The sequence below is a fragment of the Lissotriton vulgaris genome, chromosome 7, assembly GCF_964263255.1.
Source record: "Lissotriton vulgaris chromosome 7, aLisVul1.2, whole genome shotgun sequence".
Classification (NCBI taxonomy): domain Eukaryota; kingdom Metazoa; phylum Chordata; class Amphibia; order Caudata; family Salamandridae; genus Lissotriton; species Lissotriton vulgaris.
Window position 1 is genome coordinate 437,195,232 of NC_141695.1, and position 27,742 is coordinate 437,222,973.

Below are 27,742 nucleotides of genomic sequence, written 5' to 3' on the forward strand. Positions count from 1 at the left end.
AAATGAGCGTTCTTGTGGAAATTTCAATGTGCAAAACCATTAGCCTAGCATGTTCCCTCTGTGGATAACAAGTCTAGCCATAGCTCTCTTCAGTGTGTGAATACACCCTGCACCACCTCAGGAAACAGGGTGCACCTTATAAGGCACCAAGTGATGTATGCTCAATTTGTCTGCTCTGGCTTTCAGGGACCCCAATAGGTAGTTGGCTACCAAAAAGATGTTCTACTGCTCCAGTTACTTCCAGAGAGAAAGTCGCTTGGCAATAGGATGCAGGACCCAACTCAAATCTGCTTGTTGTATTGTCATATGGCAGTGGTCCTCTCCATGAGAACCTGCACAAGTTTCTCCAGGGGGGGGGTGGAATGAAAGCCTTTAGGGCAAAACAAAATAACCCAAAACACCAGCAGGTTGATGTTGAGCTAACTCTTTGCTGGGGACCAGGGGCCTCTGATCTCCACCTCCTCTAGACGCCCCCCACCAACCCAGTAGTGAAGCATCAGTCACAAAAGTGAGCTCTGAATGTGGGAGGAAGAGAGATCCAATACATGACACATTTTGATTGGTCAGCTATCATGGCAGGTCTTGGGCAGTTTACCTTGAGTCAATCAAACAATCAAGGTTTGTGAAGGTCCCAAGGCACTAGGGGGAGGAATGGAGGTAAGGGGGGTGGGGCGGTTCGGAGGTGGGTCAGCAGGGCGTTCCAGGTCTTGGCGGCGAGGTAGGAAAAGGATCTTCCTCCGGTTCTTGTCTTGTGGATCCAAGGGACTGTGGAAAGGGGTGCTTCGGTGGAGCACAGGTATCTGGTCTCAAATCAGAATGAGAGGCGGTGGTTCAGGTATGCTGCTCCTGCGTCGTGGAGGGCTTTGTAGGCGTGCATGAGGAGCATGAAGGTGATCATTCTGTTGACTGGGCGCCAGTGGAGTTCTCCAAGGTGTTCGAAAGATGTGGCTGTGGTGAAGGATGCTGAGGACCAGTCTGACTGCAGTGTTTTGAAAGTTCTGAAGTTTTCTGAGAATTGTCTAGGTGATGCCAGCGTACAGCGTGTTGCCATAGTCGAGTCTGCTGATGATGAGTTCGAAGGTGACTTTTTTTCTGGATTCGGTGGGGATCCATCTGAATGTCTTTCGTAGCTGGTGGAGCGTGTGGAAGCATGATGAGGGGACGGCATTGATCTGTTGGTTCATTGTGAGCGAGGAGTCTAGTATGATATTGAGGTTTCGTATGTTGGGGTTGGCGGGACTCCCAGTGTGGAGGGCCACCATGAGTTGTTCTAAACTGAGGGTGACGGTCCTCGGATGAGGACTTCGGTCTAGTCCGAATTCAGTTTGAGGCAGCTGCTCTTCAGCCAGGTGGCAAAGGCCTTCATTCCTCTGTGGCAGTTGTTTCTTCCGGTTGTTGGTTCATTGGTGAGGGAGAGGATCAGTTGGGTATCGTAGGCATAGGAGAAGATGTGGAGTCCGTAGTTCCTGACAATGGTCGCAAGGGGGCCATGTAGACGTTGAAGAGGGTGGGGATCAGGGAGGAACTCTGGGGGACTCTGCAGCTGCTCTCTGTGGGTTCGGAGAGGAATGGAGGTAGCCTGACTCACTGTGTTCGTCCGGTGAGGCCTTGTCGTGGAGTCTCTTTATTAGGGTGCAGTGGGAGATGTTGTCGAAGGAGGCAGAGAGGTCCAGGAGGCTGAAGGCTCAGTCAAGGAGGGAGCATATGTCATCGGTGGAGGCGAGGAGTACAGTCTCAGTGCTACGTTTGCTCCTTGAGCCGGATTGGGAGATGTTCAGGACGTGGTTTGCTTCAATGACCTTAGAGAGTTGGGCGTTGATGGCCTTCTCGATGATCTTGGCTGGGGAGGGGAGCAGGGAAATGGGTCTGAAATTCTTTAGGGCTGTCGGGTCAGCGGATGATTTCTTTAGAAGAAGATTGATCTTGGTGTGTTTCCAGACATCGGGGAAGGCGAAGGCTTGATGGAGCAGTTTGTGGCGCGGCGAAGCTCTGGGGCGATGGAGGTGGCTGCTCTATGGAAGATGTGATGCAAGCATGTGTCTGAGGGGGCTCAGGAGTAGATGCTCTTCATGGGCTTGAGTGTGTCGTCTGTAGTGAGTGGAGTCCAGTTGAGCAGGATCTGTTGGGGTGCGACGTGGCTGCATACGGTGGTGTTGGGGTGGTGGGAGGGTCTTGGGTGTCAAAGCTGTCATAGTTTCTGCCTGATCTTGTGGAAGAAGGTGTAGTGTTTGTTGCAGAGATATTGGGAGGGTGGGATGTCTGTGGTCTTGCTGTTGGGCCTGGCAAACTTCTTGATGATGGCAAAGAGTTCTTTGCTGTTGTATACGTTACCGTTAATTCTGTCTTGGAGGGCAGTTTTCTCTGTGGTTTTGAGGAGAAGGTGGTGTGCGGTGACGGAGGGTTTGAAGGTTGCAAGGGTTTCTGGGGTTTTGTTGTTCCTCCATCTCTTATCGAGTCGTCTGCAGGTGCGTCTGGACTCGTGGAGGGCAAGAGCAAACAAGCTGGCTTTCTTGAGTGCTGCTTGCAGGGTGCTTTCTTGAGGGGTGCCAGAGTGTCAGCGTAGTTGGAGATCCATCGGTGGAGGTTGAATGCTGAAATGTTAGCGTCTGCTTATGTCAGCCGTGTGGTAGTACTGAGGAAGGCAGTGAGATGTTCTTTGGTGACTTTGTTCTAGCTACTGGGGTGGGGGGAGTGCGTGAGGGTTGTGGTGTATGGTCGGTGTGGTGAGGGCGAAATGCACACAGTGGGGGTCAGTCCAGAGGAGTGGCTGTAGGTGATGTTTCTGCTGGCCGAGAAGACTGAGTTTAGCATTGCGTACCACTGCGTGGGTCGGAGCGGTGACTAGCTGCTTGAGTCCAATGTTGGTGAGGTTCTCCAGAAGGGATTTGGTGTTCTGGTTACTGGGGTTGTCCAGGTGAAAGTTGAGGTCACTGAGTAGGATGTAGTCGTTGGCTGAGAGAGCCTGGGGTTCGATGAAGTTGACAATGGTGTCGGTGAAAGGTGGGCGGGCCGGGAGGACAGTAGATGAGGATGCAGCAGAGGGTGGTTTTGGGGTTAGTCTGGGTCTGGAAGTGGAGGTGTTCCATGGTGTCGTTGAGTCGTCCAAGTAGGTGGTCAGACGGAGGGGGCTTTTGTGGACGATGGCGATGCCTCCTCCTGGTCGGTCAGCACAGTAATTGCAGGTGATTTTGTAGCTGTCGGGGATGGAAGTGGCGATGTCTGGGCCAGAGCTGGGGTTAGTCCACATTTCCGTGAGAAAGGCAATGTCGGGAGAGACTGCGTAATTGAGGTCCCAGATTTCTGTAGCATGTTTGTGAAGGGATGACGTGTTGAGGAGGATGCAGCCGAGCCAGTCGAGTGCGCTGTTGGGCTGAGGAGCTGGAGTGTGGAGGTGGACATGGGTGTAGCTGCAGTTTCTACAGGAGAACGGTCCTTGGGTGCCATCAGTGAACCAAGGTGGCAGGCGGCATGGCATCCTGTGTTGAGGGCGAGGAAGGTGCTGGCTTTGTATCGGTGGAAGGTCCGGGAACCAGGGTCCGTGGCACTCGGTGCGGACAGGCTTGCCTTTTGCGCGCCAGCACCATGCCCACACAGAGGCCATTAAGTAGTGTGCAAAGGGGGTGCTGAACAGCTGGGAATCACAGGGAGTAGGAAAGAGTCACTGGAGGTGGGAGGGCCGCAGGAACACAGCAACAGGGTATGGGTGGCAAAGCAAAGAGAAAAGAAAAGTGCAAAAAGGGACAGAAAAAGAATTAGAAAAGGCAGCATAATCAAAAAAGTGCAAAAAGCAGAAAAAGAGAGACAGAGGGCAGCCCAGTGCAGCGCAGTGACACTCTACCACTAGAACACCAGGGATGAGGCGCAGGCGGGAGCCTGTGGGTAGAGGAGGGTCTGGAACTCCTGACCAGAGAGCCAGCAGCTGCAACAGGGGTAGCAGCTACCAGGCGGAGCTGTGCAGGTAAGGGAGCAGTCCACTTATAAGGTCAGTGGAGTGCACCTTCACCGTGCAGCGACCGCTATTCAGTAGTGTGTGGGTGGGGATGGTCAGCTGGGAGGCAGGAAACACAGGGAGTGAAAAGAGTCACTGGGCGGGGGGGGCATGGGATCGCAGTAGCAGCATCAAGGGTGGCAAAGCAAAGAGCAAAGAAAAGTGCAAAAAGGGACACAAAAAGAATCAGAAAAGGCTGCAGAATCAAAAAGGCAGTAAAAAGCAGAAGAAACGCAAAAAAGAGAGACAGAGGGCAGCCCAGCAGCAGAACAGAGAGGCTCTACCACCAGGGATGAGGCGCAGGTGGGAGCCTGCAGGTGGAGGAGGGCCTCGAACTCCTGACCAGAAAGTCAGCAGCAGCAGCAAATGGGCAGCAGCTACCAGGTAGGGCTGTCCAAGGAAGGGAGCACTCAACTAATAAGGTCAGTGGGCTGCACCTTCACCGCACAGCGGGCACTTAATTTTTTATTTTTATTTTTTTTATTTAAAAGTATTTCTATAGCGCGACGTTCACCAGACGGTTTCTTGGCGCTTTTGGGAACATGGACTGCAGAAGCAGAGGGATAAACAGAAATCGATTCAGAATTGAATTCACAGTGGAAAAGCTTGGCTGAACAAAAAAGTCTTCAAGCCCTTACGAAAGAAAGAGTAATCTTTGGCCAGACGTAAATGGGCAGGAAGGGAGTTCCAAAAGGTGGGTGCCAGGAATGAGAATTTGGACCCACCCCATTTTTTCCTCTTAAAACGGGGAACCTGTAGGAGAGCTAGGGACGAGGACCGGAGCTCCCTAGTAGGAACATATTCCTTCAACAGGGCGGAGATAAAAGCAGGGGCAGTTCCCTGGCGTGACTGGAAGACCATACAGCCCATCTTAAAAAGAGAGCGCTGCCGGACAGGCAGCCAGTGTAGAGCCTTTAGAAGTGGCGTGGAGTGATGAGAGCGGGAGAGGCCATAGACTAGCCGAGCAGCCTGATTCTGCACTAGCTGGAGTTTTCTTAGACTGTAGGCCGGGATGCCGTTGTATAGGGCATTGGCATAATCCAACCGGGAGATCACAAGGGCAGACATGATTAGTTTTAGTGCCAGAGGGGAAAAGAAACGAGAGACAGTGCGAATAGTGCGGAGAGTGAAAAAACAAGAAGAGACGACAGAGCTAACTTGTGAATGAAGAGTGAGGAGGTTATTCATTCTTATGCCAAGAGTCTTGACGGTAGGGGAGGGAGTGGGAGAGGGACCAAAGGAAGAGGGCCAAAAGGAAGAAGTCCAGGGACTGGAGGAGCCACCCGTGAGAACCAGCTCGGTCTTATCTGGGTTCAACTTCAAATGGTTGTGGCTCATCCAATCCCGGATAAAAATCATAACAGTTTGAAAATTAGAAATAGAATGAGGAGAGGAAGAAAGATCAAAGACGAGCTGGAGGTCATCTGCATAGTTATATACAGTGACCTCCAGCTGCTGGAGAGCAAAGATGAGAGGGTAGATATACAGATTAAACAAAAGAGGGGAGAGAGAAGAGCCCTGGGGAACACCACAGGTGATCTTGAGGGGAGTTGATGTGAAATCCCCCAGCCGGACTGCCTGGGTGCGGTCCCGCAGGAAGGACGAAAGCCAGACCAGGGCTGAGCCCCCGATTCCCGCCGCTCTGATACGTGAAAGCAAGATGGAATGGTCCACCGTATCAAACGCGGCGGAAAGATCGAGGAGTACCAGAGCCTGGTGTTTGCCCTGGTCCAAGCCCTCCCTGAGTTCGTCCTGGACCGACACCACAACGGCTTCCGTCGAATGCCTGGGCCGAAATCCCGCTTGACAAGATGCCAAGCCGCCAGTTGCTTCCACGTGAGCACTGAGTACCGACGTGGTATATCGCTCAAGCACCTTGCCTAAATAGGGTAGCAAGGAGATGGGCCGATAGTTGGTTGGGGAGGATGGGTCAACACCAGGTTTTTTTAAAATAGGTACAATAGAGGCCGATTTTAAGGCGGGAATTACAACCCCTTGTGCGAGAGAGCTGTTAAGGAAGGTAATCGGGGGCTGAGTGCAGACTGAGTAGATCCGTTGAAGGATGTGGGCCGGACAAATGTCGGCCGGGGAGCCCGATTTTACCTTGGGAAGTAATCTCAAGAGAACTTCTTCCGTCAGAGGGGGAATCGAAAGTAAGCAGGGTTGAACAGAGGGGGGAAGGGGGTCAACATAGCTAGAGGAGGGGGGGGGGGGATGTTAGTCTTGATCTTAGAGATTTTGTCCAAAAAGTAATGATTCAAAGAATCACACAGGGCTTGGGTAGGAGGGAGGTTGGGGCTGGTCCTATCTGAAAAGGCCAACTCATTAACGATATTGAAAATTTCTTTCGATTTATTCTCAGACGCTAAGATTTTGGAAGAGAAGTGAGCAGATTTTGCTTCTAAGATGGATTTTTTATATTCCTGCAATAATGCAAGGTAGCGCGTTTTCTGTACTGGGCAATACTTCCTTCTCCACAGTCTCTCAGCTCGCCGCAGGGACAGCTTTTTTTCCTTTAAATGTTCGTTAAACCACCGGTTTGCCTCCTTAGGTCTTTTGGTCGTTATCCGGCGTAAAGGGGCTATTATGTTACATCCCTCCGTGAGCCAGGAGTCAATCGCGACAGCTTGTGAAGAGGATGGTAGGCCAGCCAGATCTGGGGAGGAATTTAACAAGGAGGATGATAGGGCGACAAGATCGGCACATTTCCAACTTCGTGCCCAAATGTTTTTTTGTGGCAAAGTCTTAGTGACAAGATTAATGTGGAGGGAAAAAGAGATGATAGCATGGTCCGACCATGGACATGGGGACACTAGTAACGAAGAAATGGCATAATTAAGGGACCAGACTTGGTCGAGTACATGGCCACGTACATGAGTTGGGACATTGATGTGGGAGGTAAAATTCATTGATTGCAGTGATTCAGTAAATTGCTTAGAAGCTGGACATTCATATGGGTCATTGGGCCAATAATTAAAATCCCCTAGTACTAAGACTGAGGCATGATTGACCGCCAATGTAGCCAGTAGATCCTGAAAAGCTGGTATAAACAATGGAGTGGGCTGGGGCGGCCGGTATGTTAGCAAGCAAATGAGCGGAGGAGAAAAAGTAGAAGAACGAACCACTAGGTGCTCGGTGGAGTCGATGAGAGTAGAAGGGAGGAGCTGAAAGTTATACTCCGACCTGGCGATAAACGCCACACCACCCCCTTTCTTATCTGCCAAGCGATCGGCACGAAGGGCCGCATACGATGGGGGAAGGGCAGCTAAGAGGGATGGGAGGGAGGACTCACAGAACCAGGTCTCGGTTAGACACAGTATGTCAGGCTTGTGGGAGTCAAGTAGGACAAACAGGTCTTGGTGGTGTTTCACCGCCGACCTGGTGTTGAGTAAGATGACAACCAGAGAGGAAGGGGAAGGAGAAGGGGAGAAGGGGAGCGGCGCCAGTGGGGGAGTGAGGCCAAGGGAGGAGATGGTGCTAGTAGTGGAAGACGCTAGTGGCCAGTTTCCTTGTAGGGTTTTAAGGCCCTCGGATGAATAAGAGATAAGAGGGGCATTTGGCCCGGCCCCTAGCCCCGTCAGGCCGCGGACGGGCGCAGACGGGCTTGACTTAAGCGCGACTTCGGCGCGCATTCGTCGCGCCCGCTGCGCTCGTCCGCTGCGCGCACGAGGACACATCGCACTTTATACAAATTACCCCCGAGCAGCTGGACCGCTAAGTGCGGTCTGGCAGCCTTCAGGCTACACCCAAGATGGCGCCCGCCCGCCCTCCACACAATCGGCACGAGCAGCCGTGATGGACCGGGGCTGGGGAGGCCAAACAAGAAGGGGTGAGTGCGCAGTGCTATTATAAATTAAAATGTAGTAACAGAGACAAATAAACAGGGCTAAAAAACTGACACGGCGTCTGCATCCAAATCCTGCAGAAACGCTGCCAATATGACGTTAAAAACTACAGTAATGATCACTGCAGCCTCACGCTGATCCAATGTCCCCAGTGAGGAACAGGAGCTGCCACCACCTGCTCTCCCACAGCGAGCGCTGGAGATCCTGTCGGTTTATACAAATTACCCCCGAGCAGCTGGACCGCTAAGTGCGGTCTGGCAGCCTTCAGGCTACACCCAAGATGGCGCCCGCCCGCCCTCCACACAATCGGCACGAGCAGCCGTGATGGACCGGGGCTGGGGAGGCCAAACAAGAAGGGGTGAGTGCGCAGTGCTATTATAAATTAAAATGTAGTAACAGAGACAAATAAACAGGGCTAAAAAACTGACACGGCGTCTGCATCCAAATCCTGCAGAAACGCTGCCAATATGACGTTAAAAACTACAGTAATGATCACTGCAGCCTCACGCTGATCCAATGTCCCCAGTGAGGAACAGGAGCTGCCACCACCTGCTCTCCCACTTAAGTAGTGTCCAGGGGGATGGACAGCTGAGAGGTGGGAAACGCGGGAGTAGGAAAGTCACTGGAAGGAAAGGGGGCGGGCCCTGGAGGATCGCAGCGGCAGGTGCAAGGGCAGCGAAGCAAAAGAGCAAGGAGAAAAGAAAAGTGCAAAAACAATGCCTCTGGAGTCAAGCTATCCAGATCTCTTTACTGGGGTGAGTGTTTGATATTGTTCAGCATTCCATCCATCATTTGTTCTTTTTGTACTTTTAGAAAGTGGATATTTATTGGACAGCCTGTCTCCAATACACATCTGGGGTGGGTGAAAGCTACACTTTGTGCATTCCCAAGGGGTGCTCATTAGCAGGGAGTAGCAATCAGGCAACCTTCTGCCTACTTGCTCTTTCATGCATTGAAATCAGAGGCGTAGCTGTCAACGGTGCAGTAAGTGTAGTAGAACGACCACAGAGCAGAATCAGGCCTCTGAATTTTATCACCTAACTGGGGGGAAAGAGGAGCAATTTTCCTTGCCGACATTAAAAACCAATTCACATTGTTGTACCATTGACTGAAGTCATGAGTTAGAATCCCAGGAAGGCAGACTCACCCTCGATCCCAAGGTCAGTAAGATGAGTACCATTACATTTAGTGATAAACATTCCACCCCCAGCCACAGAAGGATTTAGGCCGAGATCTCTGTACTGGAGTGAGTGCCATCATTGCTCAGCATTCCATCCATTTTCTGTGTGCTCTTTTCTGACTGAAAGGACACAGTCAGTCTGCCTTGCACTGTACATCTCTGACGTCGGCTACCTCATCTGGGGCGTTCCGCAAGGATATTTGCTGAGCCAGACACTCAATGCATATAGATTCCCCTGTAGCCAGCATCATCTGCTCTCATGACATCACCGGCCTCTCCTACACAGACAATACTTAGGGGCCGATTCAATAATGGCTTCTGCACTCATGGCAGAGGCCATACAATAGTGGCAGGAGGGCCTGCACTCGTCACGGTGCCCGCACTCGTTGCAGGACCTTCGCAGTGAGTAGCTGCAGTGCGGAAGTCCCACCACCAGTGCACAGGCCCTTTGTGAATCAGACACTCATGAACAAGACGTTCAGCACTCGGATCAAGCTCAATGCCAGCAAGACTGAAACGCCCAAGTGGATGAAGACCAACCGTCTGAGGCTGACCATCAACAATTCCAAAATCATGATCTTTGGGAAAAGTACTTTACCGCTGGAATTCACATAAATTGCTAGTGCCAACACCCACCACCCATACCAAGGAGCCTTGGAATCGTCATCGTCTGAAAACTAAACATGACTGCTCAAATCAACGCTGTCACTACCTCCTGTTTCCGTACCTGAAGACGGTGACAAAGATTTTCAAATGACACCCAATCAGCACCCGTGAAATCGTCACACAACCCTTTGTCACAAGTAAGCTGATCTATGCAGGGATCAACAAAACACTCACCAGAAGGCTGCAGACCATTTAGAATTTGGCAGCAGAAACACTCTCAACCTCCAACGCCACACTCACACACCACTACATCTTAAGAATCTCCATTGACTCGCTACACACCAACTAGCACAATGGAAACTACTCACCCACACTCAAGGCACTACATAACACTGTACCAGCATGCCTCAACAATCACATCTGCTTTCACAAACCTGCCCAACACCTCCGCTCGTCTGTACTGCTACTTGAACACATTTCACACAAAAGAAAACTAGATTCAGTGGTCGAGCCTTCTCATACATTGCTTCTAATGCAAGGAACGACCTACTGCTACACATAACAGCCTCCTCCTCACTTCTTGAATTCCCCAAGAAGCTGAAAACCGGGATTGATGATTAGTCCCACTAGGACATCGGTTTGGCTAAAATCACTCCTGATCAGCACTAGGATACCCTCCCGAGTGATAGTGCACTCCAAAAAATCTGCGTAACATACCATCAACCTTCTTTTACATCTTCCATGTCCCGACATACTCGCACTGACATAAGACGTCAGCAGGGAATCCAGAAGAGAGTCCAGACTCTAGAATTCAAAACTCTAGAATGCAGGCATGAGGAGACGGGGAAACAGCCTGTACAATGCGGGCATAGCCATATGTGCCATTCCAGCACAAGCACAACCATACTTGCCTTAACTATGCATATGCGTTTTTGAGGCAATACGTGGTCTAGATGCTGAGATGGGCGGGCCCAGGAATAGGAAGGATCGGAAGAGGACACTGAGAGGTAAGTGGAACTGGGTAATGGTGGGTTGGGAAAGTTTTTAAGGGTTGGGAAAGTTTTTAGGGCTCAGGGTTAGGGCTGGCGTGGTCAGGGTTGTTTTTTGGGCGGGGGGTCAGGTTGCTTTTAGGGCTCATGTGGGGGGTCGCTATAGCTTTTAAGGCTTAACTGGGGTCGGGGTTGCTTTTAGGGATCATGGGTAGGGGTTCGGGTAGTTTTTCAGAGTTTGGGTGAGTCAGGCTAGGTTTCAGGTCTCAGGCTAGTTTTAAGGCTCAGGGGGTTGGGGTACTTTTTAGGGCTTGGGAGTCAGTGTACTTTAGAACTCGGGGTTGGGTTGTTTTTAGGGTTCGGGTTGTCTTTAGAGCTCAGGGTGGGGTCAGGGTAGTTTTTAGGGCTCGGGGGTAAGAGAGGTTTTAAGGGCTCGAGGGGGGGGTCGCAGAAGCTTTTAGCTCAGTGGGTCGGTTAGTTTTAAGGGCTCAGGGTGGGATCGGGGTACTTTTTGGGGCTCGGCGGGGGGGAGAGGAATAGTTGTTAGGGCTAAGGGCGGATGGCATAGGGTGTGATCTTTACCAAACATCCCCATATCGGTCATGCCTTTACCAAGAAATTGGGTGGTAAAGGTGTGTGTGGGAAAGGCACGAGTGGGAAAGGAATGTGTTGTACAGACGCATTTGCGGTTTAGGCAGCATAGTAGAGGCACACGTGGTTTAGCCATGAGTGCCACTGTCATAGAACTGAGGAGAGGCATTGCGTGGGTCAGCCCTAAGTAACCTTCTGGTCAACATGGACAAAAGGAACATCCAGCAACCGAAAAACAGGAAGACCGTCTTAAGTCAGTGCCAGCCAAGGGGTCCTCATCAAGGGCAATAAAGAAATAATTGACAAGTCCTTTGATGCCAGAATGAGGGACATGGAGGCCGAGGCACCTGGAAAAAGACTGCCTGCAGAATGGCAGAAGATGGCTAGGACGCCCCTATGGAACATAAAGTGCATCCAAGGAAGCCACAGAGGGCCACACCCTGCCTACCATGTCATACTCTGCTTCCCATCGCAGAAAAGTGGGAAGTTTAGGAGCCCTTCATCGCTTTATGGTGCCTTTGTTCTTTGCCCTCCTTGGGCTCAAATAGCTATTTTGTTGTCCACCCACCCAAGACCTGGGGTGCGGTGGCTACGAGGAAAAAACTTTTGTTACAGTTGCTTCGCTCCTTTGTGGCATACAAGATTCTATGGAGCCATGGAGGAACAGGGCAGTTAGGTCTGCATTCGGCTCACAAATGCTAAAACAGAGTTCAAGAACAGGTGCGGACAGGACGAACAGGTTACTTACCTTTGGTAATGCATTATCTGGAAGAGACTATCTAGCTACAGATTCCTTACCTTTGAATTTCTAGGCGTCAGGCTGGATCCGGAAACTTTATGCTGAGCAATACCCCTTGCATGGTCCGTCGGGTGGCTCCATGTGAAGTCGTCGGTAATTACACAGCGGTCGCCTATATATGAACCACCTAGGAACGTGGACGTCAGTACTTTTGGATTTTTCCATGTCAGAAGCGCAGAGCCATGAAGTAACTGATATAGTCGTGCGCAAAACTAGGGCCCTAAAACAGGGAGTAACACTAGCCCTACAAAATCAATCCCCAAAAGGCATGGGTGGGGCTGTAAGGAATTTGCAGCTAGATAGAGTCTCTACCAGATGATTACCGAAAGTAAGTAACTTGTTCATCTGATAGAGACTTCTAGCTGCAGATTCCTTACCTTTGAATGAGATACCCAAGCCATACCGTCCCGGCGGTGGGTTGCGGACCAATACCTTACACTAGAAAGTCCTGCAGGATTGAACTGGCAAAATGCCAGTTCCTGCGGACCAGACTGTCCAAGCAGTAGTGCTTGTAAAATGTGTGCAAAGATGCCCATGTTGATGCCTGACACATGTCCAAGACTGGGACACCCGAGCCAATGCCGTAGCCGCAGCCTTTCCCCTGGTGGATTGAGCCCTCAATCCCTCAGGGGGTTGCTTCTCAGCCAGGACATAGCAGATCTTCAGAGAATGACCCAGCGAGAGATGGCCCATTTCTGCACTGCCCTTCCTGTCTTAGCTCCCACGTACCTCAAAAAGAGTTGGTCATCCACCTGGAACTCTTTAGTGTGGTCAAAGTAAAACGGCAATGCTCTTTTTTGCGTCCAGGCAGTGAAGATGCTCCTCTTCCTTAGAGGGATGCGGGGGACAGAAGAAGCTGGCCAGCATGATGGATTCACCCAAATGGAATGGGGTCACAACCTTTGGCAAAAATGAATCACGGATGCAAAGCACCACTTTGTGTGGAAAAGACATCATGTAGGGAGGAGTCCAAGATAGCGCCTGCAACTCACTCACCCTTCGGGCAGATGTATTCGTCACTCAAAAGGCTGTCTTGATTGTAAGCAGCTGGAGGAGACAGGTGTATAAAGGCTCAAAGGGAGCACACATAAGATAAGTGAGGACCAAATTAAGACCACTGCAGCATAACAAGGGACGTGGGCAGAAACCAGTGAGCCAGTTCCTTCAAAAACCTATTTACAATCAGAGACCTAAAGAGAGAGGGTTGGTCTGGCAGCTGCAAAAAAGCAGACAGGGCAGAAAGATAATCCTTGAGAGTTCCCAAAGCAGAGCCCTGTTGGGCAAGGGTTAGAATGAATAGAAGAACAGTGGAAAGAGGAGAAGAAAGTGGGTCAATAGAACTTTCTGTATAGTATAATACAAATGTATGCAGACGTATACTGTCTTAGTTGAGGGCTGCCTGGCAGCTAAAATAACGCTACATACTCGAGAGGAAGGTCACCAGCCATAAACCTCCGTCACTCAATCTCCACGCATGGAGGCGCAGAGTTCACAGGTTCTGGTGGAGGACCCTACCCTGTAGCCTGATCGGAGGATCGATGCTCATTTTCAAAAGCCCTGGATACCAGACGCTCTTCGCCAAGTCCAGAGCCACAAGAATAACTTTGGCCCGGTCATTCCTGATCTTCTTCAGAACCCTGGGCAGGAATGGTATGGGCGGAAAGGTGTCCAGCAGGCCTGAGCTCCACTACAGACGAAAGGCGTCGCCAAGCGATAGCCGCCTTGGAAACTCCATCGCGCAATATTACTGACACTGCGTATTCTCTTCAGAGGCGAACAGATCTAGCCATGGTTATCCCCACTACTGAAAGAGACCTTGCGCAACATCCGTCTGGAGATGCCATTCGTGATTCACTAGGCATCGACGGCTACGTTTGGCCACCCTGTCGTTCCGAGAACCTGCCATGTGTTGAACCACCTGGGTTATGCCATGCTGTTCCAGCCATGTCCAGAGACGCAGGGCCTCTTGACAAAGGGTCCACGACCCCACTCCGCCCTGTTTGTTGGATTAACACATGGTGGTGGTGTTGGCAGTAGTGGCTGCTACCGGACAGAGGGGGGAGGGAGGAGGAATGTAATAAAAATAAAGAACTTACCTTTAACAGCTGGTTGCCGCCTCTCCTCCATTCATTGTCCTCATCATCTTCCTGTGCCGGCCGGCGGCAGCAGGAAGTACCTGGGCAGACAGGCTCCCCTGAGCATTCACAACGCTGCAATGCAGTGTTGTAATTGGTCTGAGCACAGTGGATCGGCACTCAGACTGGAACAGGGAGCCTGTGCATGTCCCTGACCAGGCTGTGTAATGCAGTCTGGTAGGAACATGCAAAGTGCGCATGAACGGTTTGGTCGACCCAAGAGGGTTAATTTCCCCTATGCTGAGGCCACTGGAACTTCAGGTCCCACGGCAGAGTCTGCATACGCCACACAGTTCATGAACACTTATGGAGTGCACACCACTCTCCCCTGCCCTGGCCAGCCCCACCACCCCCGCCCCCCATTGTCCCCTGATCTCCACCTCCCCAGATGGCCGCCCCATCCCAGAATGGAAGCATCTGTCACAACTGCGAGATCTGGTTGGGGAAGAGAGAGGGGTCTGCCGTTGACCCAATTGTCATTCGTCAATTTCCCCGATGCTGTGGCCACTGGAACTTCAGGTCTCACGGCAGAGCCTGCATACGCCACCTAGGATGCTTTACCAACAGGATGATAGAGGCCACGAGGCCCAACAGCGCCTGAGTCAATCTTACCGAAATCCAGGATAGAAGCTGAAACATCGGAATCATAACCTGAATATCCTGGACTCGCTGCTCAGGAGGATACGCCTGAAACTGCCCTGTGTCCAGAACAGCTCAGATAAAAGGGAGCGTCTAAAAAGGAATCGGGTGTCACTTCGGCATGTTTATAGAGAACCTCCAGTGAATGTAGGAGGTCAGCCGTAAATTGAAGTTCGAAGAAGACAGTCTGGGGCAAGGGCGCCTTCAACAGCCAGTCATCGAGGTAGGGGAAGACGCACACCACTAACCTGTGAAGATGAGGTGCGACCACCACCATCACCTTGGTGAACACCCGAGGGGCACTGGTACGGCGGAAGTGGAGCACTCTAAACTGAAAGTGCTCGTGCCTACCTTGATACACAGGAAATGTCTGTGGCCCGGCAGGATGGGGATGTCATAATACTCATCCTGCAGGTCCAAAGTAACCATCCAGTCTTCTTGGTCAAGGGCAGACAAGACCTGAGCTAAAGTAAGCATCTTGAATTTCTCCTTCTTGAGGAAGAGGTTGACGGTCCAAATATCAAAATGGGCCACAACCCATTGTTTTTCTTCGGAATCAGAAAGTAGCCGGAATAACAGCCACTGCCTGCTTCTGAATACGGTGCGTTCTCCATAGCTCCCTTGGCCAGGAGAGCTGTAACTTCCTCTAGGAATAATCTTAAGTGATCCTCTGCCAGCCGTTCTTGTGTTGGCAGGATAGGAGGAGGAAAAGGAAGGAAAGGCAGAGAATAGCCCTCCTGAGTGATCTGCAAGACCCACTTGTTCGATGTTATAGACCTCCAGCGGGGAAGATGATGAGGAATTCTCCCACCAACTGGAGTGGTGTGGTCTTGCAGATTCAGACTAGAAGTGCTTGGAGGCTGCCGAATGCAGGTGACCGACAACTTCTGGCTTCCAACCTTTGGTTGGAATGAACCTCGTCAACGTCTTCGCACAACTTGGGAAGTTTACGCAGGACAGTGGCTGGAATAGGGCTGATGAGGCTGGAAAACCTTAACACGAAAGGGTCGAAAGCTAGACTGGCCAAGAGGTGTAGTAGAGAGGCCCAAGGATCTGTCGTAGCTTGAGAGTCCTTGAACCACACTAGGGCCGAGTCTGCCTTCTCCCCAAAAAGACAGGATCCATCAAAGGGCAGGTCCATCAAATTTGCCTGGACAACATCCGAGAAGCCAGTTGTCCTAAGCAAGGCATGGCACCTCAAGGCCACTGTCAAAGAAATCGATCTACCCAGCGAATCTGGTCAGGTGATACACTGTGCAATTGTCCTATTCACAGGAGCCCCTGTGCTAGGCTTGGACCATGTACCTAGAAGGACATCTTTTAGTGCCTCGTTGACGGGCAAAAGAGGTTCAGAGGTGGAAGCCCCAGGTTGAAGCACTTCTGTCAGGAGATTAGTACTGACCTGCATGGAGGGAAATTCCAGTCCAAGGACCTTGGCTTTACCACCATGGCATAAAAGCCCTCTTTTCCGTAGCCCCAGTTGGCGGAGAGAGCATGCCAGTATCTGTGGAAGTGCCCAGTCCACTGGCCTCCCCAAGTGCTCCATACCAGTCCAACTGCTCTGCAGAGACTTCCTGTTGTTCCAAAGGGTCCAAACACCCACTCCCATTCCTCTCCCAAGCCCAAAATCTTCAAAGAGTTCAGGCAACAACATAAAACCCCTGGATTCAATCGACGTCGGAATCGGCGTCAAACAACGCCATTACGGCTCCATGCAGTCGGGCTTTAAGGATGGGGCTGGCACTGCTTGTGGGCCCCTGTGGCACTGACTTCGATCTGACACGGGGAGAGGTCGCAAGGGCACAACAGGCATCATCATGGATTGGATCCCAGAGGCCCCACCCGTGCTGTGGCCTGAGCCGATGGCGTTGAATCCAATGGGGTCCTGTCTGACCATGCGGGACTGAATGCTCACCAGAAGGGTTGGCACACTCAAAAAAGCAGCGCATGGCCTCGCACAAATCTTTTATTTGAGCAGGGTATGCGCCGCTCCTGGCAGGGAGGGAGGCGCAAAGTCGACCCTGGCTCAGCAAAGGTTTCCGGATCCAGCATGACGCTTGGGAAATTCAGGTAAGAAATCTACAGATAAAAGTCTCTATCAGGTACTACAAGCACAGAATTTAACTTTGCAAGACCAATTCTAGTAATGTATTGCTGAAGTTTGTGTGAGGGTGGAAACAGGTCCGACAAGACAATAGACATGGAGGGACAGCACTTGTCTGCATGAAGTATTTAAGTAATGAAGAGAGGATGAAGCAGTGCAGAAATACAGGAGGTAGTCAGGAAGTGATTAGGGTTACCTGCATGGTAAATTTCCTGTAGCGGTCGTTCAACAGCTCCATGTTACTCTGTTCCTCGTCCAATTCCTCCTCCAGCTGAGAAATGCGAGCCTCCAGGGCCCTCTTCTCATCCAGGAATGCAGACCTAGGGGCAGAGAGGGATGGAACAGTCATTCTGCTAGAAGCGGGAAATGAACTTTTAAACAGGGATAGTAAGGTGCAATACTAACTACTTTGAAAACCTCTGTTCCTCACAAGATGAGTGCAGGAGGAAGTCTGGAAAAAGATGAGACAAATCTGGGCACTGAAGCTTTAGTTTATCAAAAGACAATCCTGGGACAGCAGTCAGGATGGCAAGAGCCTGAAATCTTTATTTGTTAGAGCGCAGTACCTGCAGTCATCTTTCTTCTGAAGCCCCACACATCATATAGCACTCCAGATGATATTTGTCCTTTGAATTCAGGAAGGCCATGGATCAAGTCATTGTCTTTGCAATAAAGTCACTCATGTACTCATCTTTCTCATGTGGGATAGTGGCACAATGTTGAAAGGAGTCAGTGGTAAAGTCACTACTAGAAAAAAAAAATTCTCTTGATCCAACAGAAGTGGCCAATTATAGACCAATTTCCCTTTTGCTTTTAGTGGTGAAATGAGGAGAGGATTGTCACTCAGAGGCTACCTAAATTTTGGAAGTCAATCAGTTACTTGATGAAAGCCAAAAGGGCTTTCGAGTGGTGGTTTGAATTGAGGCAGCGTTGCTCTCAGTCCTGAAGGAAAGGAGATTAGACCTTAATGATGGAAGTTCCACGGCCTATTCTTCTTGACTACATAGCTGCGTTTGAGATGCTTGACCACCTTATTTTAATCCAGCAGGTAGTGGAGATGGGGGTTAATAGTACAGGTTTGGATTGGTTTAAATCCATTTTGTACAATAGGTAATCTGTTGCTATGCTTCCTTCTCATATGTCCACGAGCATTCCACTGGCTTTTGGGACACCACAAAGACCAGCACTCATTCTAATTTTGCTCAATGTATATATGAAACCTTTGGCGAACATTGTAAGAAACTTTGCATTTGGATACATAGATTATTTTTAGTCCAGAGAAATCTGGTTAGCAAATCAAGGACAAACTATCCTCAATGCCATGTTCCAATGGATGAATTATAACCAGAGGCGTAGCTTAAAGGGAGGTGTTTGGAATGTGACATCCAGCAAATAAATGGATCTTAGCTCCCTAGTTGAGTCTTGGAGTCCAGAGTTCGAGTCTGCTATTTCAGTGTTGGGTTTTCTCATTGTGAGACAAGAATGAAAGACAAAACAGTGGCCTTTGATGAAATAGAAGACAGAGACAAAGGTACTCCTTTAGTTGATGAATTTCAAAATGTGAAACCAGATTACCTGGAACCAATACCAGCTTTCCTGCTGGTCCAAAATGGGTGATCCTGAGCATATATTTTATTTTACAGAACCTCCTTCATCTTTGTTAAATATGAAAGCATTTTCAAATACTTGAGTTCTGTAGGTGCACTGTGCAAGCACCGGTTATATTTGGTTTAATAGACTGTAATATTGCTCCATCATTAACAAGAATATAGGTCACATGTAGGATTACATGGCTACTGATTTAACTCTTTGTTGACTAATCGCAATGTTGTTGTGTGGAGAGCCATGAATGGTTCTAATGATTTTTACTTTTACTAAATGTCTGTCTACATAGTGATATAATCTGACATACTAAGTTGAAATGCGCTTCTGTATGTTAAAGAAATAAACTCTTTTTAAACATTTTGTAGAGAGTGTAACATATTTTTACATTATCTTTGTTGCACAATAAACATGCCAAAAAAAGTAATGGCTAGGCTCGTGTACGGACTCTTAGAGCCAACCCAGACCCATGGGTTGGCTCGCTTTATTTATTTGCGTCTGCTCGCCCTCCTCTATTTGCGACTCAGGCTTAGTACATGCGACAGTCAGTCACCTTATAAAATGATTTGTAAAAGGTGAGGACTAGAAACATGGAGCTCTGCCCAAATACACTGATTTGACAAGTCTACCATCAAAGCTTCTTGAAGCAAAACCAAAGAATAGTGCATCCAGAAAAAAAGCCCATAAAAAAGTAATTCTAGAACATGGACTCCAGGCCGTCATGTTGTACATGAATGTAATCATGAGTTCCCACAGAAAACTAGCAGGCTCACGTGGGGCAGGCAGGAGCGAAGGTTCAGCATGGGCGTTTGGGATGCAACAACCCTCAAATACATTCTTGGTTTGGTAGATGGGCTTGGTAGACCTGAGTGGGGCTGCTATGTCTGTGTTGGTTTTTCTCATCATTCTCATTTCACTAAGTGGTTTTAACTTGTTCACATTCTGGGTCGGGATCTTAAATATAGTGATCGGTTTACCAATAAAGTGGTATATCTACACCAATAGAAGTACTCCTTGAATGGGTGCAAATGTACTATTTGAACAAGTTACTTACCTTCGGTAACGATATATCTGTAAGAAACAGTAGTTAGTATTAGATTCTTTACCTTAGAATATCCCCAGGCGTCAGTCTGGATCCGGAAACTTTTGCGTAGCAGTACCCCTGCGCGTCGGTAGGCGTCGTCTGCAGGCGTCCCCTGCGGCTCCGCGTCCGTCGTTGGCGTCGTGCGCCGTGACGACGTCGCTGGAGTATATAGACGCCGCCTCCGTGCGCTGACGTCAGTTCTTTGCACACAGCTTTTCCGCGCCAGAACACGCAGAGCCATGTGAGAACCAACACTGGTGCCATTTTGAAACTAGGGCCCTGAAAGGGATGTCCTTAACCCTAGGTATCAGTTCGCAGAACGGGGAGGATGGGTGGGGCGGTAAGGAATCTAATACTAACTACTGTTTCTTACAGATATATTGTTACCGAAGGTAAGTAACTTGTTCATCTGAAAGAAACAGGTTAGTATTAGATTCCTTACCTTAGAATAGATACCCCAGCAATACCAACCCCGGTGGTGGGTCTGCGAACCAATACAAACCTACACCAGAAAGTCCTGGAGGACAGAACGGCCAAAGAAGCCATCCCTCCGGACTTGACTGTCCAGGCAGTAGTGCCTCGCAAAAGTGTGCAGCGAGGCCCACGTAGCCGCCTGGCAAATGTCCTGCAAGGGGACTCCCCGGCCCAGGGCAGTAGTAGCCGCCGTGGCCCGAGTGGAATGGGCCCTCAGCCCAACAGGAGGCTCCTTCCGAGCCAAAGAGTAACACGTTTTGATGCATAGAACGACCCACCGAGAGATGGTCCGTGTAGGAGAGTAGGGTCTGCAATCCCATGATAACCCAGATTTTTTGCTTTTGTTTCACTGGTTTACGACTTTCTCTGGCTGTGGGCCTGCTAATCAGACCCACAGCCTGGCTGTTCTCTTTCTAAATTACGATATGTACCCTAGGTGCATTTACCAATTGGTACTGGGCCACCTTATCAGACTCCGTAACGCAGGGCATAGGTGTACCCAGGGCCGCCAGGGGCTGAAGCATGTATTATGCCACCCCTGGCTGGCCTCCTAAATTCGACACAACTGGCTGCACGACAGCTGGGGCGAAGCCGTGTAACCACCCTTCGCTTTAGGTATAGTAGCTCTATATCTAACCATACAATGGACACCCGAGTTCCTATCAGTCACTCCTATGGCAGGCCTTAACAATCCTGAAGGCAGAGTGCGTGGGCTCGTGTGAGCTAGGCTCAGGCCCGAGCCGAGCCCGGTTGCAGTTTGCGGAATCAAGACCCAATGGCTGTTCCATGATAACGCGTACCATAACGGTAACTCCGGTGTCGCGTTATCCAGGCATGTCGAGTAAGGTGTCATACGAATCGGGGTGCTGCCCTCTCACCAATTCTGGCGATGAGGTTAGCATCCCACCCCTCTAGAGGGACACGACATGCACGTAACCGTGAACCCCGGTTAAAGTTAACTGAAGCCTCAGCTCCACAAAATGGATGCTGCCACCACAGACACGAGTCTGACCTCCTGCTGCTGGGAGTCCTTCCAGCGAGGAGCGCTTGGACAAAGGGTTTCCCGTCGAGGGCGGTGTTCGCACCGTCCCAGACAGGGTTTGTGTATTCTGGGTAGGTAGGGCTTTTGCGTGAAGGTGACTGCGGAGTGGCACCCCGGTGCTCACTACGCATCTGCCGGTTAGAACCAGTTCCAGGGGCGACAGCCCTGGCCTGGGGAAAGTCCGGCAGGGGAGAGGGGTGTAACTGCCCCCTTCCTGGTCCCACCCTTAGGGCAGGACCTAGTCATGTACCCACCCCTTTCTTTAGAATAAAGACCGGAGCGGGGACCCTTCCAAATTAGATCATCTTTGATTCAAGAACTACTTTCTACGAAAGGACATTCAAGACTCTTCTCAAGATTTCTCCCTTGTGACTAAGGAGTAGTCACCCTGCATCAGCGGGCACCAACTAAGAACTCTGCGGTTCGCTGTAAGTCCTTCCTCAAGGAATCCGACGGCCCAGCTCGACGAGAACCGGCTTCCCTGGCACCTCTGACCTCTACCCACAACATCAGCTCAGCTGTGATCTGTGGGTGCGACGAGACCTCGAGGGACCGGCCATCATCAGAACCTGCACGCTCTTAGAAACCAGCACGACCATCGAGGTAACTCTCTGGTGAGTGCTCTGGGGTCCGAGAAGCCCCGACCCTGAGCCGCTCCAGCCCCGAAGTGCAGTCTCCCAGCATCTCCACGATCTGCGTGGGGCCCTTCTGCTCGCTGCTCAGCACGTTGTCTGGTCACTAGCCGCTGGCTCGTGTCCTTCTGTGACGACATCCGAGAATCAACACTGCTGGTCTGGTTGCTCCAGACTGGCCCTTGCTTCCATCTTTGCGAGAAGCACCCCGGACCCTCCTGGTCCACTCAAGACGCCCTCTTAGGCCCACCACGTGGCCCTGAGAACTGCCAAGGCTTGTTGCCCCATCCTGGGCCCAGCGACGCCGACAGCATCATCCTTCGTGGGACAGCTCGCACCTCCGCCGTGGTCGCCGACAACGCCTCCTGGTCCGTGAGACTGCAGAGCCTAGCGTCGCCCACTCACCTGGTCGAGGTGACGGCCAACCGGTGCCTTCCTGGTACCCTCTGACTACTGGCTAGTAGTACGAACTTGGTCCCCTCTGCTTTCAGGTTTCTTCAATCTCCGATCCAGGCTTGGATCTCTACGAACTATTCAGCACTGGTCGCCGGCCAGCAACTCCTTTCTTCCGGCTCCTGGCTCGTCAGCGAAGACCCCGACGCCTGTAAGACTTGTGCAGCCGCAGCCCTCGTGGCTAGGTAACTCGGCATTTCGGTGCCTGCATAGCCTCCTTACTCTAGGGTCCCGAGTCCCTCGCTTCCGACTTGCCTTATCGGGTCCGCCCGAGACCTTAATCTTTCCGTGTCCTCGGACACTTGTTTCTAATTGTGCACTTGAAGTATTTGCTAAAGAGATTTGGTTTGTGCTTAGTACCCTGTCCTCATAAAGAGTACCGGGCTGTTGTGATTCTTAATAAATATACTGTTTATTTTCATAACACTTGTGTGGTGTCCTTTCACTGGGTGTTCAAGGGGTACATGTGTGGTAAACAGCTGGCTTAACACGCCCTCTCGAGTCTTTAGCCTTAGACTGCTCGTATCCACGCTACTAGGATAGCTGGTCTATAGGTTGACTTACAACCAAACACCATAAGGGTCGTTGGAACGATACATAGCGGTCGCTAGAATAGCGAACGTTGCATATCGGGCCAACTTCTCACATTGGTGGCAGCGGTGGGATTTGAGCTTGCTGTTGTTTTACCACACGTATCCTAAGAATATCTTGTTGAAAGATCGCACAAAGTACTGCTAGTACATATAACTAAAAGCTTAGAATACTCTGAGTTCTACTGAACCAGCTGTTGTAGCTCTTCAAGGCTTAGCACACCTTGGCTACAACTCTTAGCGAGGGTACAGTAGGTAAACACGTAGTGTAGGTAGGTGCATCACTTACACCACACTAGAACCAGTATGTCGGACAAAGGAGGAAACTCTGGGTCTCCCCTTGTGTCAGTTGACCCTCCACAGGTCATCCCTTCAGGATATACTGTGCTGAGCTTCAAGGAGTTAAGACGACTGTGTCACTCCAGGAAGATTCAGCAGGGGTCTAACCCCACAACGTCCTTTCTGATTGGTCTCTTGGAGACTTATGATGCCAGGAGAGCTGAGAAACTTCGTAGCTCTTCTAATCCAGAAGGAGACATGCCTCCCCTCGAGGGAACCCGAGACGATCCTGACCTCATTCACCTCGCAACTGAGAACGAGGATGTGGAGGAGGATGAGGATGAGGATCTCTCTGGGGATGAGGCAGATAAGGGACAGGTAGAAGTCGTCAGACTAAGCAGGTCCAACTTAAGCAAACATGATAGCGGTACTGGGGGACCCCTGGGGCCACTATCAGGTCAGCTTAACATTGGGAATGGACGAGCCCGATCTCTGTCAAGAGACTCTGGCGGATCCCTTCGAACCAATGGCTCTCACAACTCTTCTCAGAGAGGGATGACGTCCCCTCAGAGGAGAGTGTACGAAGCTAAGGAAAGGGCAGCTAATCTGAGGATCGAAAGGGAAGAACTTGCCCTGGCCAAAGAAAGGCTTGCCTTTGCTAGAGAGCAACAGTTAAGTGGGGTAGTCCCCACTGGTGGCAGCAATGTACCTAGTAATAGGGAAAAGAGTTTCGATACGAAACACCTTGGTAAGATAGTGCCCCCCTTTAAACAAGGGGACGACATCCACAAATGGATTACTGCTTTGGAGAGGGCCTGCACTGTGCAGGGTGTTCCCCAGAGTCAGTGGGCAGCTATCTTGTGGCTCTCCTTTGAAGGAAAAGGAAGAGACAAGCTCCTCACCACAAGGGTGGAGGATGCTAACAATTACCAAATCTTGAAAAATACACTCGTTGAAGGGTTCGGCCTAACCACTGAGCAGTACAGGGTGCTGTTCAGGGATACCCAGAAAACGCAGTCTCAAGATTGGTCTGATTTCGTCGATTGTGCCACTAAGGCTTTTGAGGGCTGGTTGCTGGGCAGTAAGGTTACTGATTATCAAGGATTGTATAATTTGATGATGAGAGAACAAATTTTAAACAATTGTCAGAACCAGTTGTTGCATCAGCATCTTGTCGACTCGGATCTGACCTCTCCCCAAGAATTGGGAAAGAAGGCAGACAGATGGGTTCGTACAAGAGTTAAGCAGAACCAGGGCCAGAATCAAGGTGGTCAGAAGAAAGCAGACCAGAAGGGTAAAGATTCTAAAGGGGAACAAAATGACCAGAAGTCTTCGACAGGTCCCCAACAACCCAAAGAGGGTGGGGGTCAGGCTCCCCAAAAGAAGAAAGAAGGCCAATCCAAAAGATGGTGCCAGTACTGTAAAAGTAAGTCTCACTGGTTTAGTGAGTGCACCAAGAAAGGAGGAGGGCAGACTCCTGCCACTGCAGCCCCTAAGGCACCTGTGCCCCCTAGTACAGTCAGCAGTGGTAGTGCACCTCCCAAGGGTTTAGTAGGGTTAACCCTGGGTTCTGAGGGGCGTGACAACTTAGTTGGCACACTCACTCAGGCTGTCCTTGTCAGTACAGGGGACGCAGACGTATCCCCTGACGTAAGCCCCAATACTTTGGGCAAATACCGACAGACGCCTTTCATAAATGAAAAGATGGCTCAGGCCTATAGGGACACTTGTGCCAGCGTCACCATGGTGACGCCTAACTTTGTGGACCCTGGACAGATCATGCCAGGTACAGAATTCCTGGTGACCAATGCAAGCAATGTCACTACCAATCACAGTATGGCAATTGTAGCTTTCTCCTGGGGAGGGGTAACTGGCCACAAGAAGGTTGTAGTTAGTCCAGACCTCCCAGTGGATTGTTTGTTGGGCAATGATTTGGAGTCGTCACAATGGTCAGAAGTGGAGCACCGGACTCACATGGAAATGTTAGGTTTGCCAGCACATGTGTTCGCTGTGACTAGGTCACAGGTCAGGAAATGCCCCACTGAACAGGTGCTGGATCCTGGAACAACGGACCAGACACCTCCCAAGAAAAAGAGCAGTAGGGTTAAGGCTGCGCCTTCCCCCTTGCCCCAGGTCGAGGATCAAGTCTCAGAGGAGGCTGACCTACAGGAATTGAGGGAAACTGAGCCTAGGGAATTCGAACTTGATCAAGTTGAATTCTTGGGTTCAGGGGGACCCTCAAGGGAAGACCTGGGGAAGGACCAGTTAGACTGCCCTTCTCTTGAACCCCTCAGACAGCAGGCTGCTGCTGAGGCTGCTGGGAACGCCACAGGTACCCACAAGGTATACTGGGAAGATGGACTCCTGTACACTGAGTCAAGAGACCCCAAGCCTGGCATGACCAGGAGGCTGGTTGTACCCTTGTCTCAGCGTGGTTTCCTACTTACCTTGGCCCACGAGATTCCCTTAGCAGGTCACTTAGGCCAGACGAAAACGTGGGACAGGCTTGTCTCACACTTTCACTGGCCTCACATGAACGAGGATACCAAGGAGTTTTGCCGCTCCTGTGTCACTTGCCAAGCCAGTGGTAAGTCAGGTGGCACGGCAAAGGCCCCCCTTATACCAATGCCTGTGGTGGGGGTGCCCTTTGAACGGGTGGGGATCGACATCGTCGGTCCCATGGAACCACCTACAGCATCAGGGCACAAGTTTATACTGGTGGTAGTGGATCATGCCACCAGGTATCCTGAAGCTATTCCCCTTAGGACCACTACAGCACCTGTTGTGGCAAGAGCCCTAGTTGGAGTGTTCTCCAGAGTGGGCTTCCCTAAGGAGGTCGTCTCCGACAGAGGTGCAAACTTCATGTCGAGCTACTTAACTGCTATGTGGAAGGAATGTGGTGTTAACTACAAGTTCACTACACCCTATCATCCACAATGCAATGGGCTTGTTGAGAGATTCAACAGGACCCTAAAAGGGATGATTCATGGACTACCGGAAAAGCTTCGGCGTAGATGGGACGTCCTGATCCCCTGCCTCTTGTTCGCCTACAGAGAAGTCCCACAGAAGGGGGTTGGCTACAGCCCTTTTGAACTTCTGTACGGGCATCCTGTAAGGGGACCCCTGTGTTTGGTGAAGGAAGGATGGGAGAGACCTCTCAAAAAGCCTGCCGCCAACATAGTGGACTATGTGCTTGGCCTCCGCTCGCGGATGGCTGAGTACATGGAAAAGGCATCTGAAAACCTTAAGGCCAGCCAAGAACTCCAAAAAGCTTGGCATGACCAAAAGGCTGTCTTGACTGTTTACCAGCCCGGACAGAAGGTGTGGGTGTTGGAGCCAGTGGCCCCAGCAGCACTCAAGGACAAATGGTCCGGGCCCTACACCATCCTGGAGAAAAAGGGAGAGGTCACCTACCTGGTCGACCTGGGAACTCCCCGGAGCCCCCACAGGGTGCTTCATGTCAACAGGCTAAAAGCATATGTCGACAGGAAGGACATGAGTTTGCTCATGGCCCTAGATGAGGGACAGGAAGAGGAGAGTGACCCTCTCCCCGACCTGCTCACTCAGAATCCTGACGATGGCTCGGTAGATGGTGTTGTCTTTTGTGGCAGCCTCTCCGAACGTCAACAGAGCGACTGTAAACAGGTTCTTCAGTCGTTCAGGCATATGTTTTCTCTAACACCCAGTCAGACCGATTGGTGCACCCATGAGGTTGACACTGGTGACAGCTTGCCAGTCAAGAGTAAAATCTACAGGCAGCCTGATCACGTTAGAGACTGCATCAAAAGTGAAGTGCAGAAAATGTTGGAGTTGGGAGTCATTGAACCCTCGGATAGCCCTTGGGCTAGTCCCGTAGTTCTAGTGCCGAAACCTCACACCCAGGGTGGTAAGAGAGAGATGAGGTTTTGCGTAGACTACAGGGGTCTCAATGCAGTCACTAAGACTGACGCCCACCCAATACCAAGGGCAGACGAGCTTATCGATAGATTGGCTTCGGCCAACTACCTAAGTACGTTTGACCTGACAGCTGGGTATTGGCAAATCAGGTTAGCTGAGGACGCCAAGCCTAAAACCGCATTTTCAACCCCTGGTGGGCATTACCAGTTCGTGGTGATGCCCTTTGGTCTGAAAAATGCACCTGCCACCTTCCAACGGTTGGTGAATCAAGTCCTTACTGGGCTGGATGACTTCTGTGCGGCGTATCTTGACGATATTGCTGTCTTTAGCTCCACCTGGGAGGATCACCTGGTCCACCTGCGGAAGACGTTAGAGGCACTGCAAGCAGCAGGTCTCACTATCAAGGCCACCAAGTGCCAGATAGGGCAGACACAGGTTGTATACCTGGGCCACCTTGTAGGTGGAGGTCAGGTTCAGCCACTGGAGAGCAAGATACAGTCGATCAGGGACTGGGCTCCTCCAACCACCCAGACTCAGGTTCGAGCTTTCTTGGGCCTGACTGGTTACTATAGGAAGTTTGTCAGGAACTATGGTTCAATTGTGACACCATTAAACGAACTGACAAGTAAGAAAATGCCAAAAAAGGTTCAGTGGACAGCGAGCTGTCAAAAAGCATTCGATGACCTAAAGCAGGCCATGTGCACGGCGCCTATCCTCAAGAGTCCGGACTACTCCAAACCATTCATTGTCCAAACAGATGCTTCTGAGTTGGGTGTGGGAGCTGTTCTTTCTCAACTGAATTTTGATGGTCAA

The 27,742-nt window shown here is 50.7% G+C and overlaps 1 protein-coding gene across 3 annotated transcripts in view; it reads right to left on the reverse strand.

The window, feature by feature from the left end:
* Positions 1 to 27,742, reverse strand: part of LOC147701804 (myosin-10-like) — a 633,212-nt gene that overhangs the window by 73,054 nt on the left and 532,416 nt on the right. For all 3 annotated transcript variants that reach the window (XM_086930428.1, XM_086930427.1, XM_086930429.1), the window contains exon 38: positions 17,073 to 17,196. In XM_086930428.1, coding sequence (XP_086786554.1) covers positions 17,073 to 17,196 — 124 coding nt within the window. The remainder of the gene's footprint in view (positions 1 to 17,072; positions 17,197 to 27,742) is intronic.